Source organism: Coregonus lavaretus (assembly GCF_964263955.1).
Source record: "Coregonus lavaretus genome assembly, chromosome: 17".
NCBI lineage: Eukaryota > Metazoa > Chordata > Actinopteri > Salmoniformes > Salmonidae > Coregonus > Coregonus lavaretus.
This window is the reverse complement of record NC_140004.1, coordinates 43,661,119-43,677,696: the sequence shown is the minus strand read 5'-3', so window position 1 is coordinate 43,677,696 and position 16,578 is coordinate 43,661,119. Positions and strand designations below refer to the sequence as shown.

General features: G+C 40.8%; 1 protein-coding gene and 1 long non-coding RNA gene across 2 annotated transcripts in view; one reads left to right on the top strand and one right to left on the bottom strand.

Annotated features, from left to right (window-relative positions):
• The window catches only part of LOC311144568 (SEC14-like protein 2), a 24,110-nt gene extending 22,329 nt beyond the window's left edge, over positions 1–1,781 (bottom strand). The window contains exons 1-2 of the mRNA XM_084180603.1: positions 1,553–1,781; positions 450–525 (exon numbers count right to left, since the gene is read on the bottom strand). Coding sequence (XP_084036729.1) covers positions 450–525; positions 1,553–1,606 — 130 coding nt within the window. The 5' untranslated portion in view covers positions 1,607–1,781. The remainder of the gene's footprint in view (positions 1–449; positions 526–1,552) is intronic.
• Positions 1,782–11,728: 9,947 nt separating this feature from the next.
• LOC311144578 lies at positions 11,729–14,866 on the top strand. Its single transcript, XR_014614510.1, has 4 exons — positions 11,729–12,631; positions 12,791–12,928; positions 14,064–14,108; positions 14,297–14,866. It is a non-coding gene; the product is annotated as an uncharacterized lncRNA (long non-coding RNA).
• The last annotated feature ends 1,712 nt before the right edge of the window (positions 14,867–16,578 follow it).

The following is a 16,578-nucleotide window of genomic DNA, read 5'->3' as shown; positions in this document are numbered from 1 at the left end:
AGCTAAACAGCTTGGTTTCTAAATTGTTTCTCTCTTTCTCTAAATCTTCCCCCCAACCCCCAACCGACAACTGAAGGCATTTACCGTATGCAAGTGTTGTAAGTTCCCTAAAGGTCGGTTACTATTTGAAAAGCTGTTGGTTACTTCTGTGTTGCAAAACTATGGAGAAATACAGGTTTCCACTGCATAAATTGTTCCGTTGAAACTACAATCTCTGTGCCTGCGTGTTCAGTGTGACCATCAATGTGACCTCTTCAGTAGCCTATCCCAGTAACCCAGCTAGACCTGAGAGTTTGTCCATAGCCAAGCATGGTCTTATTAACAACAGCCTTACAGCTCACATAGCAGAATATTATATTATTCCAACTCCAAGCTTACCACCATGCCATGATGAAGATACAGGCGGTTATAGTTAGCCTCAGTCTCCCACCAACTTTAGTTTGCCTCACCTCTGAGCCAGCGCAACAGGAAGTGGTCATGATGAGCAGGAAGTAGAGGAAGAACGTCCTGAATCCTCTCTCGAAACTGCCCAAGGATGAAATGGGGTGGCAGTGAGAGAGAGAGAGAGGCCAAAGGTGTGTTAGTGATGGACAAGTGTTTAGTTGTAGAAATGAATGAAAGCACATTATATGAAATGAATTGTTATAAGAAAATCACTGACACTTGTCTAAAATCACATGCAAGCCACCTCAAAGTCTGTGTGGAAGTTAATCTATTCTTACACATTAAACAAAGCGCATAGGTCAAAATAAATTCAATAGTGTGACTTCTGAGGGAAATTCCTCTTTTCAATCATAGGTTATAAATCATAATAATAAGTCCACTAGAGAGTATTCTCAGATATGTTCATAGTCATGGCATGCTTGGTTCAATAGCTATTGGCGACAGAAAATCGAATATCCAATATGAAACTAATTTGACCTCGGTGCTCTCGCCTACACTCCCAACAGTAATTTGATATCTCTGTGAGTAGCAGCGCATTTACGTGCGCAGGCGATGCAGATTAGGGTCGGGAATTATAGCCTATTCACGTCGCAGTTGGAGCAGCTTTTGCGCTGTTTCTCCTGCATGTTCTTGGAAGACCAAGGCAAAAGTAATATGAAGTTTGGGACACAGAAGTTATGCTTTTTGATCATCATAGATTGATTTAACGTGGGCATTCTTCTCCAATAAACAAATGACTTGCACGAACACGTGGTTTTTCTTTAGGCATTTTAGTTTGACGTTTGCCAATGTGAAACCAAATTAAAAACTAGGCCTATAGCTCAGAACTGTGTGTGAAAACGCCCTTACAGAGAAACTCCAGGGAGAACGACATGATGAAATAATATTCTATTGGTAGTTACAATTAACTGTAGCCATATGTTTTCTACAGATAACCTTGCACGAGGACTGCAGCCAACAATCTGTATACAGGCTTGCCTTGGTGGGAAAGATATGAAGGTTCCAGATGTTACTTTTCTCAACAGCGTCGACGATTGTCAGTCACATCGACAAACACAAACAATTGCCACACATATACAGAAACGTAGCCTACAATACAGATATTCACCTCTTCCAATGCACCAGCCTGCTTCGGGCTGAGGTCGCCAACCCTGCCGCTCATCACGTCCGTCAAAGGACACACAAAAAAAGCTTTTTTTCTTCCGTCAATAGAAGTTGAAGAACGACACACTTTGCTGTCCCAGTTGCAGTCGGTCTGTCACGGTATAGTACTGTATGATGCTGCTCGACGAGGGCGCTGTTCTCTTCTCCATCCCTGTCTGTCAAGTTGTAAATGTGTCAACTCCAGAGGAAACACCCATTTAAGTGACAGCATCCAAAAATGTTACGTCACTTAGCAGACGCTCTTAGCCAGAGCAACTGGGGTTAAGTGCCTTGCTCAAGGACATATTGTTCACCTAGTTAGCCCGGGGATTCGAACCAGCAACCTTTCTGTTACTGGCCCAACGCTCTTAACCGCTAGGCTACGATCAGCATTCACGTTGTACAATAGATTCATTCAAAAATAAGAATGAACCATGCCATCCATCACATGTTGTATAGATAGATGTTCTATTGTGTTATTGACTGTACGTTTTGTTTATTCCATATGTAACTCTGTGTTTGTTGTTTTTATCGCACTGCTTTGCTTTATCTTGGCCAGGTCGCAGTTGTAAATGAGAACTTGTTCTCAACTGGGTTACCTGGTTAAATAAAGATGAAATAAAAAACATATAAAAAAATATACAAACTTGGGTTAACAAATGTATTTGCAAACATTGCCGCACGAGGGTGATGCGTGCAAGTTGGTGGCAGAACAATAGGTGAGTTCTTATAGAATGCCAGCAAAAGAAGCCTCTATTTACATGTTGCTTATGAGTGCATTTCACACTACTTTTGTATTCTAATTGGATTTTAAGGCTCGTGTGCATGTCCTGCTTAATATAATGTGTGTGACATCATCGCAAATCAACTGCATTATACTTAAAAAACACTTCAACTTCCTCCAGTAAAATGGCACTTCGGCTAGCTTTTGCTACAGGCTATATCAAATGAGCGTTACCATTATAGCTAACAACTGCTGCCCAAAATAGTTATTTTGCAAAGATCACAACCAAATATAATCTTAGCGACTGTTCAAGCAAGAATCAAAAACATCATTGTAAGCGTTTGAGAACCCAAATAAGTCATTTTGTTTAGAAGTAATAGGCTATGTGTACTGGAAAAGGGTCTATAGCTTTGCAACAGAAACATCAAACGCAAAACAAAAAGGGTCTGTATGCTTATGGATATTTCCTATTTCCTTTCATCTAGGCAAGGCCAAACAAGAATGAATGTTTTATAATTTTTCTAGTACCCAAAACGAAAATTGGATATCAACTTGTTTTCTCGTTTATGGTTTCCAAATTGGGCATTGAGTATAAGAAAACAAATAACACAAAATGTATCCAATTTTTATTTTTATTTTAGTTCATACCTGGAAGTACACGCCCCCTAATATAATATTCAAGAGAATAGCGGGTGTGTTTACAGTGTGGGTTGAGCTGCAGTTTTAGCAGCACAGACAGGATTGCCATGTTCGCGGCTTCCCCTAAAATTGGTCTACTTTGAAAATGATGTTGCGGGTGAAAATGTATTGGTTGCGGGTTGCGGGGTTTTGGGCTACTTCTAAATTCCACCGTGGTTGCCATGGCATTTCTCTTTATTTATTATCTATTAATTTCACTGTGACCTGTGACCTGTCACCTGCTGCTGACTATCAGGCAGTGAGGCAGGCTGCTGTTGCTGAGTGAGTGAGTGAGTGAGTGAGTGGCGGGGAAGGAGATTCATATAGTCATTGGAAGGTAGGGGCGAGCCGGTGGTGAAACAGAAGAGTCGTTGTCTGTTCTTTTGAGTTTTGATGTTGAGTCTTTGCCCGACAAAGTGATGTTAGGATATATAAGTTATCCTGTACAAGCTTTTGTGCCGAATACATTACGTTGTTACAGGTGTCAAGCTTATGGGCATGTGGCAGCAGTGTGTAGGAGGAAGGTTCCTAGGTGTGAGAAGTGTGCAGAAGGGCATGAGACAAAGGAATGTGTAGCATTGGGGAAAGTAGTGGTATGTGTTAATTCCAGGCTGTATCACAACCGGCCGTGATTGGGAGTCCCATAGGGCGGCGCACAATTGGCCCAGCGTCGTCCGGGTTTGGCCGGTGTAGGCCGTCATTGTAAATAAGAATTTGTTCTTAACTGACTTGCCTAGTTAAATAAAGGTTAAATAAAAAAATAAAAAAATATTGTAGGGGTGCCCATAGGGCTGGGGATCAGAAATGTCCTGTGTGAGAGAGGCAGGTTAAGGTTTCCAGGGTTAGAGTAGTGGGTCATTCTACAGATTCGGTGACATTTCAGTATTGTCAGTGTCCCAAGATGTACTAGTGTTATAACTTGTCAGAACATTTATCAAACTACACTTAAATTACAACATTTCAAAGTTTTACATGTTTTTAATATGGAGTAGAGAATATGATTTTAAACAGAGATGAATTTCAATACTTATATGTTTGCTTTTCTTAGGAGTATTAAGAATTTCGCCTGTCCCTATTGACCATCATGCAAATGGCGTGACTCATTTTGAGTACACAGTGTTAAATAATAATGCTTTTTTTTTGTTAAATTAATTGTATATGCCCCCTTATTATGCATAATACATTTTCTCAGCATAAGACATTTTATTTTCTGAGAAATTCAGGCTTTTACCCCTGTCCTTGTATTTCTTTCAACCCCGTAACGCAACAATATCCCCACTCACAATTAAATAATGGTTTGATCCTGTGGACATCATTTATGAGGAAGTGACATCATACAAGTCTTCAGAGAAGCCTGGTGTGACAAGTGGTAAGCTGCTCTCTCACTTTTTATAAATATTTCATGTTTTTTAAGCACATATGGGCTTTGTCAATCTCAGGTATTCAACTCTGTTGGGGGGGGGGGGAATTCATAGTTAAGATTTTACCAATAATTGTTTTTATAGCTATGAAGTATAACAATGTCTTTTGTTGAATAAGGCCATGTGGCACACTGCTAGCTGCTAGCATCCCGAATTAGCAACAGATTAGCACAAAATCTTCAACCCTGTCACATTCAACCCCATCACATTTTTCAATGTTACGGGGTTGAATGGCTGTTACAGGGTTGAATAGCTGTTAAATCTTAGCAATATTTAATGTATATTACTTAATACCAATCATATTTTCTTGTTGAAGGTTTGTTGTTTACGGTTTTACAGTATCAACTAAAAGTACGAGGAATTTTTGAAAATAATAACTTAAAAAAAGTGACAATTAATTTGTTCTCTCCTATATACATTGACATATTTACATTACATTACATTTTACTCATTTAGCAGACGCTCTTATCCAGAGCGACTTACAGTTAGTGAATACATATTTTTTTATACTGGCCCCCTGTGGGAATCGAACCCACAACCCTGGCGTTGCAAACGCCATGCTCTATCAACTTAGCTACATCCCTGCCGGCCATTCCCTCCCCTACCCTGGACGACGCTGGGCCAATTGTGCGCCGCCCATGAGTCTCCCGGTCGCGGCCGGCTGCGACAGAGCCTGGATTCGAACCAGGATCTCTAGTGGCACAGTTAGCACTGCGATGCAGTGCCTTAGACCACTGCGCCACTCAGGAGACATTTAGGAGTATTATCTGCAAGTTCATGTTCATTTTACTACATACAATATTTAGTCTTGAAGAGTAAGCAGGTCATTGACTTGACCTTGACCTACAATTTCAGATTCAACAATGGAAAAAACAGCAGCAGAAAGGAAACACACATAGAGAGGAAGGTGAGGGACATCCGCGCGCCGGTGGTCAGGTAATTCTCCTGGAAATGTAAGATCTTTAAGACACGAGGTGGTGGTGGTCATGGACACACAATCAACAGAAAATAAAGTTTTGTTGCTTTAAAGCATAATAATAATAATAATAATAATAATATGCCATTTAGCAGACGCTTTTATCCAAAGCGACTTACATACCATAATTTGGTAATGCATAAAAAGACTAGAGAATGTAAATGAAGACTAGTCTAAAAAGACATACAGTATACTGCCTTGGCAACTGGTGCGTGAGGGGTTCATGTTCACTAGCCGACTGGTTTGTACTGACATATTTAGGAGTATTATATGCAAGTTCACGTTCATTTTACTACATAGTGATTAAAAGGATACAGTAATTAGTTTTGGAGAGTAAACTGGTCATTGACTTGACCTTGACCTACAATTTCAGATTCAACAATGGCAAAAACAGCAGCAGAAAGGCAAAGAGAGTACAGGGCAAGAAGAAATGCTGATCCAGAACGAAGGGAAAAGTACCTCAGGAGTGAACGCATGAGATGGACAAAATATGTTTTAGCAGGAAAGAAGAAAGGAATAGGAGATCTAGATAAGAGAGGTCAAAAGATGAGGAGAAAGGGATGGAGAAAAGCGAAGGAGCGGCAAAAGCAAAGGGAAATGGCTGTTAATACTATTGCCACCCCTCCACAAAGTCCTGATAGAGACGTGGTGATGTCACATGAGCCCACAAGGTTAGGAAAAAGATTGTGTGTGTGTGAGAGAGAGAGAGAGAGAGAGAGAATAGGAGTGCAAAGGAGTGCATACAAATATGATTTCTGGTAACTTTGTACACTATTTCTTCAAAACTGCTTAGACATATTCACATTGTAATAGTATCCTTAACATTTATTTATACTGCTTATGAACTTACCTTGTTATGATTTGATACAATAAATAAAATTGAATTGAATTGTCTATTTGTTTGTTTTAGACAATCTGTGAAGGGGAAGAAAAAATCAAGAAAGACAAAAGACAAATTGAGAAAGCAGGTAGCTGATTTACAGAAATGTCTTGATGAAGAAAGGAGGGCCAAAGAAAAGTACAAAAAAAGGCTCCAGCGTTTAGAAAAGAAGACTTCGTCAAAATCCACAGCTGTACCAAGTGATGTCAGAAGATCTGCACTGCATCACACAGCACTCGTTGCTCAAATAAAGGAGCATTATAAAAATGCAAAAACTGAACGAGAGAAGCAAATTATATCCAGAGTAGTGGCAGGTAACATTATTAAGAAGTATAGACTGCAATCATTTTCAGAGTCTGCTTTGGGTTTTTCAAAGAAACGCTGGAAGCTCACAGGCAGTGTATCTACATTTCAAAGAAAGAAAATCTCAAACTTTGTGGACATCATGTAGAGGGTGAGGGATTTCTTCACACGTGATGATATCAGTAGAATGACCACTGGCAAAAAGCAAACTAAAACAAAGAACAAACAGAAGATGCAGAAGAGGTTCCTCCTTGACACGTTGAAAAATCTGCATAGGAAGTTTCTTGCAGAGAACACAGAAGAAATTTCATACTCCATGTTCAGCCGCCTCCGGCCTTTCTGGGTGGTTTACCCTTCCCTTGCTGATCGGGACACTTGTATGTGTAAGCTTCACGAAAACCTGACCTTTGTCGCAGAGAAGCTCAAACAAATTAAGCTTATTGAATCGTCAGTGCTTGAAGATTTAGTTGAAAGTGTGTGTTGTAGTTCCTTGAATAAGCAGTGCATGTACGGTGAATGTGAACAATGCAAGAACCAAACAGTTCCAATGTCAAGCTTGTATGCTGCTGATGAAAATGTTGTCTTTCTCCAGTGGATGGTCAAAGAAAAGCAAAGAAAAAATGAGGAAGGTCAAACAGTAAAAGTCACTGTGAAGGATGAGGTAAACATGACGCAGGAACAACTAGTACAGTTGTTTCATACGCTCCTCTTTAGGTTTCGGAAACATCTTTTCAACATTAAACAGCAGTATGCTTACTGTCGCGAACTCAAGAAAAACATGTCTGCAGATTAGTGCCTTATCCATATTGATTTTTCAGAAAACTTCACCTGCAGATATGGGACAGAGATACAGTCTGTTCACTTTGGTTCATCTCATGAACAGGCCGTCCTCCACACAGGTGTCCTCTACGTTGGACAGAATCAGCAACCAACTTGCTTCACCACCATTTCTCCATCAAGGAATAAGGCTCCTCCTGCTATCTGGGCACACCTCAGTCCGGTGCTTGATGACCTGCAACATACCCACCCCAACATATCAACAGTACACTTCTTCAGCGATGGCCCTTGTACCCAGTACAGGCAAAAAGGCAATTTATTTCTGTTCAGCACAGAACTGGCCAAGAGGGGCTTGAGGGCAGGGTCTTGGAATTTCTTTGAAGCAGGGCATGGGAAGGGAGCACCAGATGGTGTTGGTGCAACCCTAAAAAGAACCGCAGACAGGCTGATAAGTCAAGGATGTGACATCCCAAATGCTCATACTCTGTACAGGGTCTTAGAGGAGAACAACACTGCCATCAAGCTTTACTTCATTGAAGACGAGGCCATCGAGAAAGCCGTCCAAGGTATGCCAGCCAATTTGCCAGTAGTTCCATCCACAATGCGGATCCACCAAGTTGTTTGTGTGGCTGCAAGGCAAATTGCCTACCGTGATGTAAGCTGTATGTGCACAGTCCACAACAAGAAACTGGAATGCCAGTGTTTCAATACACAACATTTCACATTTACCCCTAAAGTTACATCAGTCGTGTCACAGAGGGAGGTTGATTGGGCAAATCCAGACATATGCGGGAAATGGTGCGTGGCCAAATATGATGACGATTTCTATCCCGGAATAATTCTAGCCACAGATGAATCCCATGTGCAGGTCAAATGCATGTGCTGTGCTGGACCAAATAGGTACTTCTGGCCACTTCTTGATGATATCCTGTGGTATCCATTTGAGGACATCTTGGAACACATTGATCCCCCTAAACCGGTGACTTCTAGGCACATGGAAATACAGAAGGAAGTGTGGGCTAGGCTCTCTCAGTAAAAATGGTGAACAAACTGTAGGCTTACCTATAGGTTATTAATGTTAAGATGTTTGCTTAATGTTCAAACATTCAAACAACACAGACATTCCTGCCATTACTCTGGATATTTCTATGAAATCAATGAAATGTTGTAACTGTTGTTAGTTTATTCATGTGTTTTAATCTGTCTAGATTTCATCTTGATTGTTTAAACTTTAAAAGCTATGTTGACAGTAGTTTAAAATGTTAAAAAATGGCAACATGTGACCTATATAGGTTATCAATGTTAAGATGTTTGCTCAATGTTCAAACAGACTCCTGCCATTATCAGATGGATATTTTTATGAAATCAATGAAATGTTGTTACTGTTATTAGTTCATTAATGTGTTTTACTCTGTCTAGCTTTCATCTAGATTCTTTAGATTTTAAAAGCTATGTTGACAGTAGGTTTAAAAATGTTTAAAATGTTTAAAAAATGGCAACATGTTAGTGATCTCAAAAGATAAAACATATGACACGTGATGCTTTTCACTCAACCCTGTTACATGATTTTCAACCCTGTTGCGGTGCATTCATCCCTGTTACGAGATAATTTTTTTACATTTTTGTATTAAATACACAAAATATAACATCAATAGTGTTTTTATTGTGTGTATTAAATCAGGGTAAATAAGGCTATTTCAATTTTGTCAGGAATTACGCAGCATTCTTGCACATTACTTGCGAAAATGTGGAGTTAGATTAGAAATTTGGAAAATTTGTAAACTGGAAAGGATGGTGCTGGTCAGTTTTTCTTGATTTTCTCTTTAATTACAATATGCCATTATTTACAAGGGACATCTAAACTGTGAGATTATGCCAGAAGCTGATCTCAAGCTTATTGGAAAAATGAATAGTTGAATAACAAAATGACTGTGACGGGGTTGAATTAAATTGGGACTTGTTTGAGAAAATAATACAGAATAATAACTTAATACTCTACATTGAGATGGGAAAAGGTATTTTCTATCAAGTACACACATTACTTTGTCACATCAAATAAAAAAAAGCTTAAGATTTTAATGTTCATTGTTTCATCCTCCTCAATCACAAAAGGCACCGAATCTGTAGAATGACCCTAGTGCAGAAGTTGTCATATGCTGAGGCAGTGAAGAAAGTAGAGGAAGATGGATCAAGGGGGAGGGATCCTGATAGGAGTGGTGGGAGTGGTAGATCTGTACCAGTACAGAGGGATAAACCAACAACTGATATACACTACCGTTCAAAAGTTTGGGGTCACTTAGAAATGTCCTTGTTTTCCATGAAAACATACATGCAATGAGTTTGAATAGGAAATATAGCAAAATGCATAGGAAATTTAGTCATTGACAAGGTTAGAAATAATGATTTTTAATTGAAATAATAATTGTGTCCTTCAAACTTTGCTTTCGTCAAAGAATCCTCCATTTGCAGCAATTACAGCCTTGCAGACCTTTGGCATTCTAGTTGTCAATTTGTTGAGGTAATCTGAAGAGATTTTACCCCATGCTTGCTGAAGCACCTCCCACAAGTTGGATTGGCTTGATGGGCACTTCTTACGTACCATACGGTCAAGCTGCTCCCTCAACAGCTCAATAGGATTGAGATCCGGTGACTGTGCTGACCACTCCATTATAGACAGAATACCAGCTGACTGCTTCTTCCCTAAATAGTTATTGCAGAGTTTGGAGCTGTGCTTTGGGTCATTGTCCTGTTGTAGGAGGAAATTTGCTCCAAATCAAGCGCCATCCACAGGGTATGGCATGGGGTTGCAAAATGGAGTGATAGCCTTCCTTCTTCAAGATCCCTTTTACCCTGTACAAATCTCCCACTTTACCACCACCAAAGAACCCCCAGACCATCACATTGCCTCCACCATGCTTGACAGATGGCAACAAGCACTCCTCCAGCATCTTTTCATTTGGTCTGCGTCTCACAAATGTTATTCTTTGTGATTCGAACACCTCAAACTTCGATTCGTCTGCCCATAACACCTTTTTCCAATCTTCCTCTGTCCAGTTTCTGTGTTCTTTTGTCCATCTTAATCTTTTCTTTTTATTGGCCAGTCTGAGATATGGATTTTTCTTTGCAACTCTGCCTAGAAGGTCAGCATCCTGAAGTCGCCTCTTCACTGTTGACGTTGAGACTGTTGTTTTGCGGGTACTATTCAATGAAGCTGCCAGTTGAGGACCTGTGAGGCGTCTGTTTCTCAAACTAGACACTCTAATGTATTTGTCCTCTTGCTCAGTTGTGCCCCGGGGCCTCCCACTCCTCTTTCTATTCTGGTTAGAGCCAGTTTGCGCTGTTCTGTAAAGGGAGTAGTACACAGCGTTGTACGAGATCTTCAGTTTCTTGGCAATTTCTCACATGGAATAGCCTTCATTTCTCAGAACAAGAATAGACTGACGAGTTTCAGAAGAAAGTTATTTGTTTCTGGCCATTTTGAGCCTGTAATCGAACCCACAATTGCTGATGTTCCAGATACTCAACTAGTCTCAAGAAGGCCAGTTTTATTGCTTCTTTAATCAGCACAACAGTTTTCAGCTGTGCTAACATAATTGCAAAAGGGTTTTCTAATGAATTAGCCTTTTAAAATGATCAACTTGGATTAGCAAACACAACATGCCATTGGAACACAGGACTGATGGTTGCTGATAATGGGTCTATGTATGCCTATGTAGATATGCCATTAAAAATCAGCCGTTTCCAGCTACAATAGCCATTTACAACATTAACAATGTCTACACTGTATTTCTGATCAATATGATGTTATTTTAAAGGACAAAAAAATTTGCTTTTCTTTCGAAAACAAGGACATTTCTAAGTGACCCCAAACTTTTGAACGGTAGTGTATGTTTCAGTAAGATTGGATTTTTAGCATTTATAGCAATGGTTATCAACTGTACTGCAGGGATGGACTGTACGTCGCAGAACATTGAGCTTGTAGTGGCAGCTGCAGAGACGTATTTGGATGTGCGAGACTTGATGTCAGAAGAGTTACAGGGTGTGTTAAGTGGTGGTGTCCCATCCTTTCAGGCTGTTGGCCTGAAGTAGGACTAAATGTATTTAAATAGAGGAGTAGGGTGGTGTTTATTCTTTTTTGTATTACATTTATTTTTATTTTTTTGTGAGTGTAGTGTTAGATGGTAGGGTAGTTATAAGCACAGTAGAAGGGAGTTATACTCAAGTCTAGTGGGTGACGGTAATGCAACATTTATTGGATGCCAACCGCCGTTAAACCTAATCGAAGAAGAAGAAGAAGAAGCAGAAGGGCGGGGTGTGTGTGTGTGTGTGTGTGTGTGTGTGTGTGTAGTACTGTTGAGACAGAGAGCGCTTCTGCTGCAGGCAGTTCAGCTGAGTCACGTTAGTGAGAGCAGCACGCACACATCATGAAGTCATGTGAGATTCAACAACGAACAGCAGCACTTGCTAGCTACATACTTCTCCCTCAAAATTCTTATTTGCTTCGTTCTTTGTATCCTGACTGCCCACAGTCCTACCAATCATTACAGCCAACACAGCAAGGGTTTCAGAGTGAGGGAGAGAGGATCGAACAATGTACTTTCTCTCTGGGTAGGTAGGTAGCTAGCTAGCTAACAAGTCAGACGAGAGAGGGAGCAACGTGCAGAGGTGAGGACAGAGGAAGGACCGATTTGACACGCTAGTTTACTGGCTAGACATGATTCTACTGTCAGAATGCCAGGTAAATGGGGGAAATATTACAAAGACTGGTAAAGAGAACGGGGTATAATGGAATGGATTAAGAGCATCCCAGGAGATTACAGAAAAGCGTACTGTAGGTATTGATTGGAGCTCACCACGCCTATCTTATTTCTCATGCACAAACGGAGAAACGCAACAGAAATGCTGCTCCATTTTCTAACGCAATAACGTTTTTTTGACACAGGAACTACATTTGTAAGAGAGTAACAGTTAAACGATCAGAGTTACAGATGGTTGCATGCCACTCCAGCATTGCAACTGTAGATCACCTGGGATGTGTTGTTGAAGACATTGCAAAGAAAGGAATCAATATCCACAGAACAAAAATGCACAGCGCTCATAAATGCAGTTATAGGGCCTGCAGTGCATGAGGGACTAATAAAGGACATTGGGAATGAGCCTTACTCATTGTTGATGAAAGTACTGATGTCACAACAAAGAAGCGTCTGTGTGTGGTGATAAGATGCCACAGCAAGAAACTCTCTCAAAACACAAGAAAAACAAGAAAAACACAAGACAAAAGCAGGGTGAGTAACTTTTACAAGCGTTATTTGAGTCTACACACACACGGTTCCTTCAGTCGTCTGTAAAGTCTCATTCCGCTTGTTTCTCTAACTCATCCCTCATTGTATTTCTGTCTGTTCCTCTACTCTCTGTCTCTGTTATGTGGTGATGAGAAATGGCAGCAGCACCAACTTGTACAGGGATCACCAGCATGCACCTCTCACTGGCTGGAACCCTGTTGCTGAGTGTCCCCTAAAGTCCAAGAAATGGCTTCAACCTGGTAGTGGGGCCCCTGGTTTGCCTAACTCAGCACTTTGGGGGTGAGCAGAACAAACAGACACTTCCTTTAGTCTTCTGTCTGTAAAGTCTCATTCCACCTGTTTATCTAACTCATCCCTCAGTATATCTCTCATTTTCCTCTACTCTCTGAAGAGCAGGACTGCCCAACCCTGTTCCAGGAGAGCTACAGTCCTCTAGGTTTTTGCTCCAACCCTAATCTAGCACACCTGATTCTAATAATTAGCAGGTTGATAAGATGCATCAGGTTAGTAATACCTGGGGTTGGAGTGAAACCTACAGGAGGGTAGCTCTCCAGGAACAGGGTTGGGAAACCCTGCTCTAGATGGAGGGCTACTGTTTCGGTGAGTATATTTCGCTATACATTTAATTGACATTTATTATGAAATAAAATAAGCAAAAAAGCAAACTTTTGGGGCTTTTAGATTTTTATACTCCAGTTTAAAGGAATACGATTAATTTATAGCAATGTGACTTGTATTAACACTTTCACAATGATTAACATTGTTAACACCATTTCACAAAATCGTTTTCTGAAAAATAAATACCTCTTAACCATTCACTATCGATCACTTATATAGTTCAGTTTAAATAATTTGGTCTGATGAACCAATAACAAAGGGAGAAAGGCAGAGAAGCAATTTTACCATAAGTATTTAGATTGTCATTATGGAGACAAATGTGCAAACTCCTCTCTTGCTGCTGAAAAACCTTTTGAGCTAGTTTTCAGGCCTTGTTGGTGGGTTTTAGGTAGTCATTGGGCTAGAAATGTTTGCTTGACCTGGCAACACTGAGCACAGAGAAAGGATTAGTTGTTTGTGTGACAGGAAGATCAAAATAGTAATGTTAGCTAAAATTCTTAATTTATCATGAAGTTAGTATGCCAATAGATGAACTCTACAAAAATGTAACAATGTTGGCTTGCACTACCTGGCTAGCTAACATTAGCCGGCTAAAGTTACTGCTGACTCGCTAGCAAGCTGGCTAACTGACTAGCTAGCAGGCTGACTAGCTAGCCGGACCTGCCTACTGACTATAGTCATGCTAGCTAGTGGAAGTAAGTTAGTCCCTCATGCTAGCTAGTAAGTCCCTCAACCTGCTACAATCAGAATGCTTGGACCTCAGCTGAGACCCTCCTCTCCTTCTCTGTCCTTCAAGGAAAGACCCTTCTTTACACTTCGTGTTTGGCATGATGCTCTCAAGGTGTGTCTCTTTCTTATGTTGTGTGGTATCACCTGTGATGACCCCTAGACACTTTCACATACAGTAGTTTGCCTCTGAATTGGTCCACATCAGGTTATTTACTTGTTACCTGTGTGTTAGAATACTGAATCCCTTTTCACATCATTTGAATGATCCCTCCATTGCCACATGTTTTCTCTTCTCTCCAGGATACATTAGGGGAAGTTGCTTTGCTGTTGGCACCAATCCCACGATGCCAGGTGGCTGAACAACAACTACTTTATCACCCTCATCCTAAACTTTGCTAACTCTTGTTCAACTGCTCTATGATTAAATTGGTTTAATTAAATGTTTACATTCGCTTCAAGTATGCTTTTTTTTTTTTACTGAAAGATGACACTTTTCAACATTTCAAAGGGTAAATTGAAGCACAAAGCCCATTTCCAGTTGGTTTTGACTCAAGAAAACAAAGTAAAACACACCAATCCTTGTCCTAATTTCAACAATGTGTACCAATGTGGTATATCTGGTTTTTTTTTTTTTAGTAAATCTTGCTCATTTGTGCCCGTGTTCTGGAAACTCAGTCATATCTTTAGAGCTATTTTCAACTTCAGTATCCAGAATGTTCTGGCTGCTCCCATAGGATATAGTCATTCCAAAAGTGTACAACGCTGAAAGTAGGGCTTAGGTATAGAAGCTCTTGTATGGTGTTTGTCATTAGAATTTTGGTGGGCACTATGCTGACCCAAAGATTCCATGGCCAAAATAAAACTATACTGAACAAAAATGTGGTCCTCTGTAGCTCAGCTGGTAGAGCACGGCGCTTGTAACGCCAAGGTAGTGGGTTCGATCCCCGGGACCACCCATACACAAATGTATGCACGCATGACTGTAAGTCGCTTTGGATAAAAGCGTCTGCTAAATGGCTTATTATTATTATAAATGCAACATGCTACAATTTCAAAGGATTTTACTGAGTTACAGTTCATATAAGGAAATCAGTCAATTGAGAAATTCATTGGGCCCTAATCTATGGATTTCACATGACTGGGAATACAGATGTCTGTTGATCACAGATACCTTGAGAAAAAAAAGGTAGGGGCGTGGATCAGAAAACCAGTCAGTATCTGGTGTGATCACCATTTGCCTCATGCAGCGCAACACATCTCCTTCGCATAGAGTTGATCAGGCTGTTGATTGTGACCTGTGGAATGTTGGCCCACTCCTCTTCAATGGCTGTGCGAAGTTGCTGGATATTGGCAGGAACTGGAACGCGCTGTCGATCCAGAGCATCCCAAACATGCTCAATGGGTGACATGTTGGTGAGTATGCAGGCCATGGAAGAACTGGGACATTTTCTGCTTTCAGGAATTGTTTACAGATCCTTGAGACATGGGGCTGTGCATTATCATGCTGAAACATGAGGAGATGGCGGAGGAAGAATGCCACGACAATGGGCCTTTTTTGACGTTCGTTTTGGACTGATGCCCAACTGAGCATTCTACTAGGTGCCTCGTCAATGAGCGCTGATGAACATTGAATCAAAAGTGCATTACAGTGGCTTGGAAATACAACGACATTCAAGTGGCAAATAATTTGTAGAAAAAATATTTTGATTTTGCCAGATTGACATTAGATGCAGTATAACGTTAGCTAAGATTGAGGGGAGGACACCGGATTTTAGCTAGCAACCATTAGCATTGGTAGTTATTTTTGACAAACTGTGCTAGCTAATGACAACATTGCCATCTGTCTAAAGTACATTTGACGGCTTGATAATGCTGGAAAAGTTGTTTCCTACTAAAGATTTGACTAGTTTAGCGATGTCATCGTATTCAGGCACCATAGTGGAATTTAGACTAAACAGTTTGTTAACCCCGTCTGCTCTAATTCGCTCACGAAACAGTAATTCAAGAAGATCTAAATGCATATTCCCATGAAACTGATTGAGATCAAACAATTGCCATGCAGACGCAGTTTGTACAACTCACTGGTAAAACGTGAAAAATGATCATTCACGATTGACAGTGACGATGCCATGGGCCATTTTGAAATTAGGTATGCCTAACTTGGTGTTTGAGGGTATTCAAAATATATATTATTGAGACACTGGGTGCGATCGTAAATTCACTCTGGCTATCTACTCCGATTTCAGAGCACTCTCGACTGAGTGTGCCAGAGTGCAGAATAACTGATGAATTTACGAACTCACGGGCCTCCCGAGTGGAGCAGTGGTCTAAGGCACTGCATCGCAGTGCTAGAGGCATCACTACAGACCCGGGTTCGATCCCGGCCTGTATCACAACCGGCCGTGATCGGGCGGCGCACAATTGGCCCAGCGTCGTCCGGGTTAGGGGATGGTTTGGCCGGGGGGGGCTTTACTTGGCTCATCGCGCTCTAGCGACTCCTTGTGGCGGGCCGGGCGCCTGCAGGGTGACCTCGGTCGTCAGTTGAACAGTGTTTCCTCCGACACATTGGTACGGGTATTAAG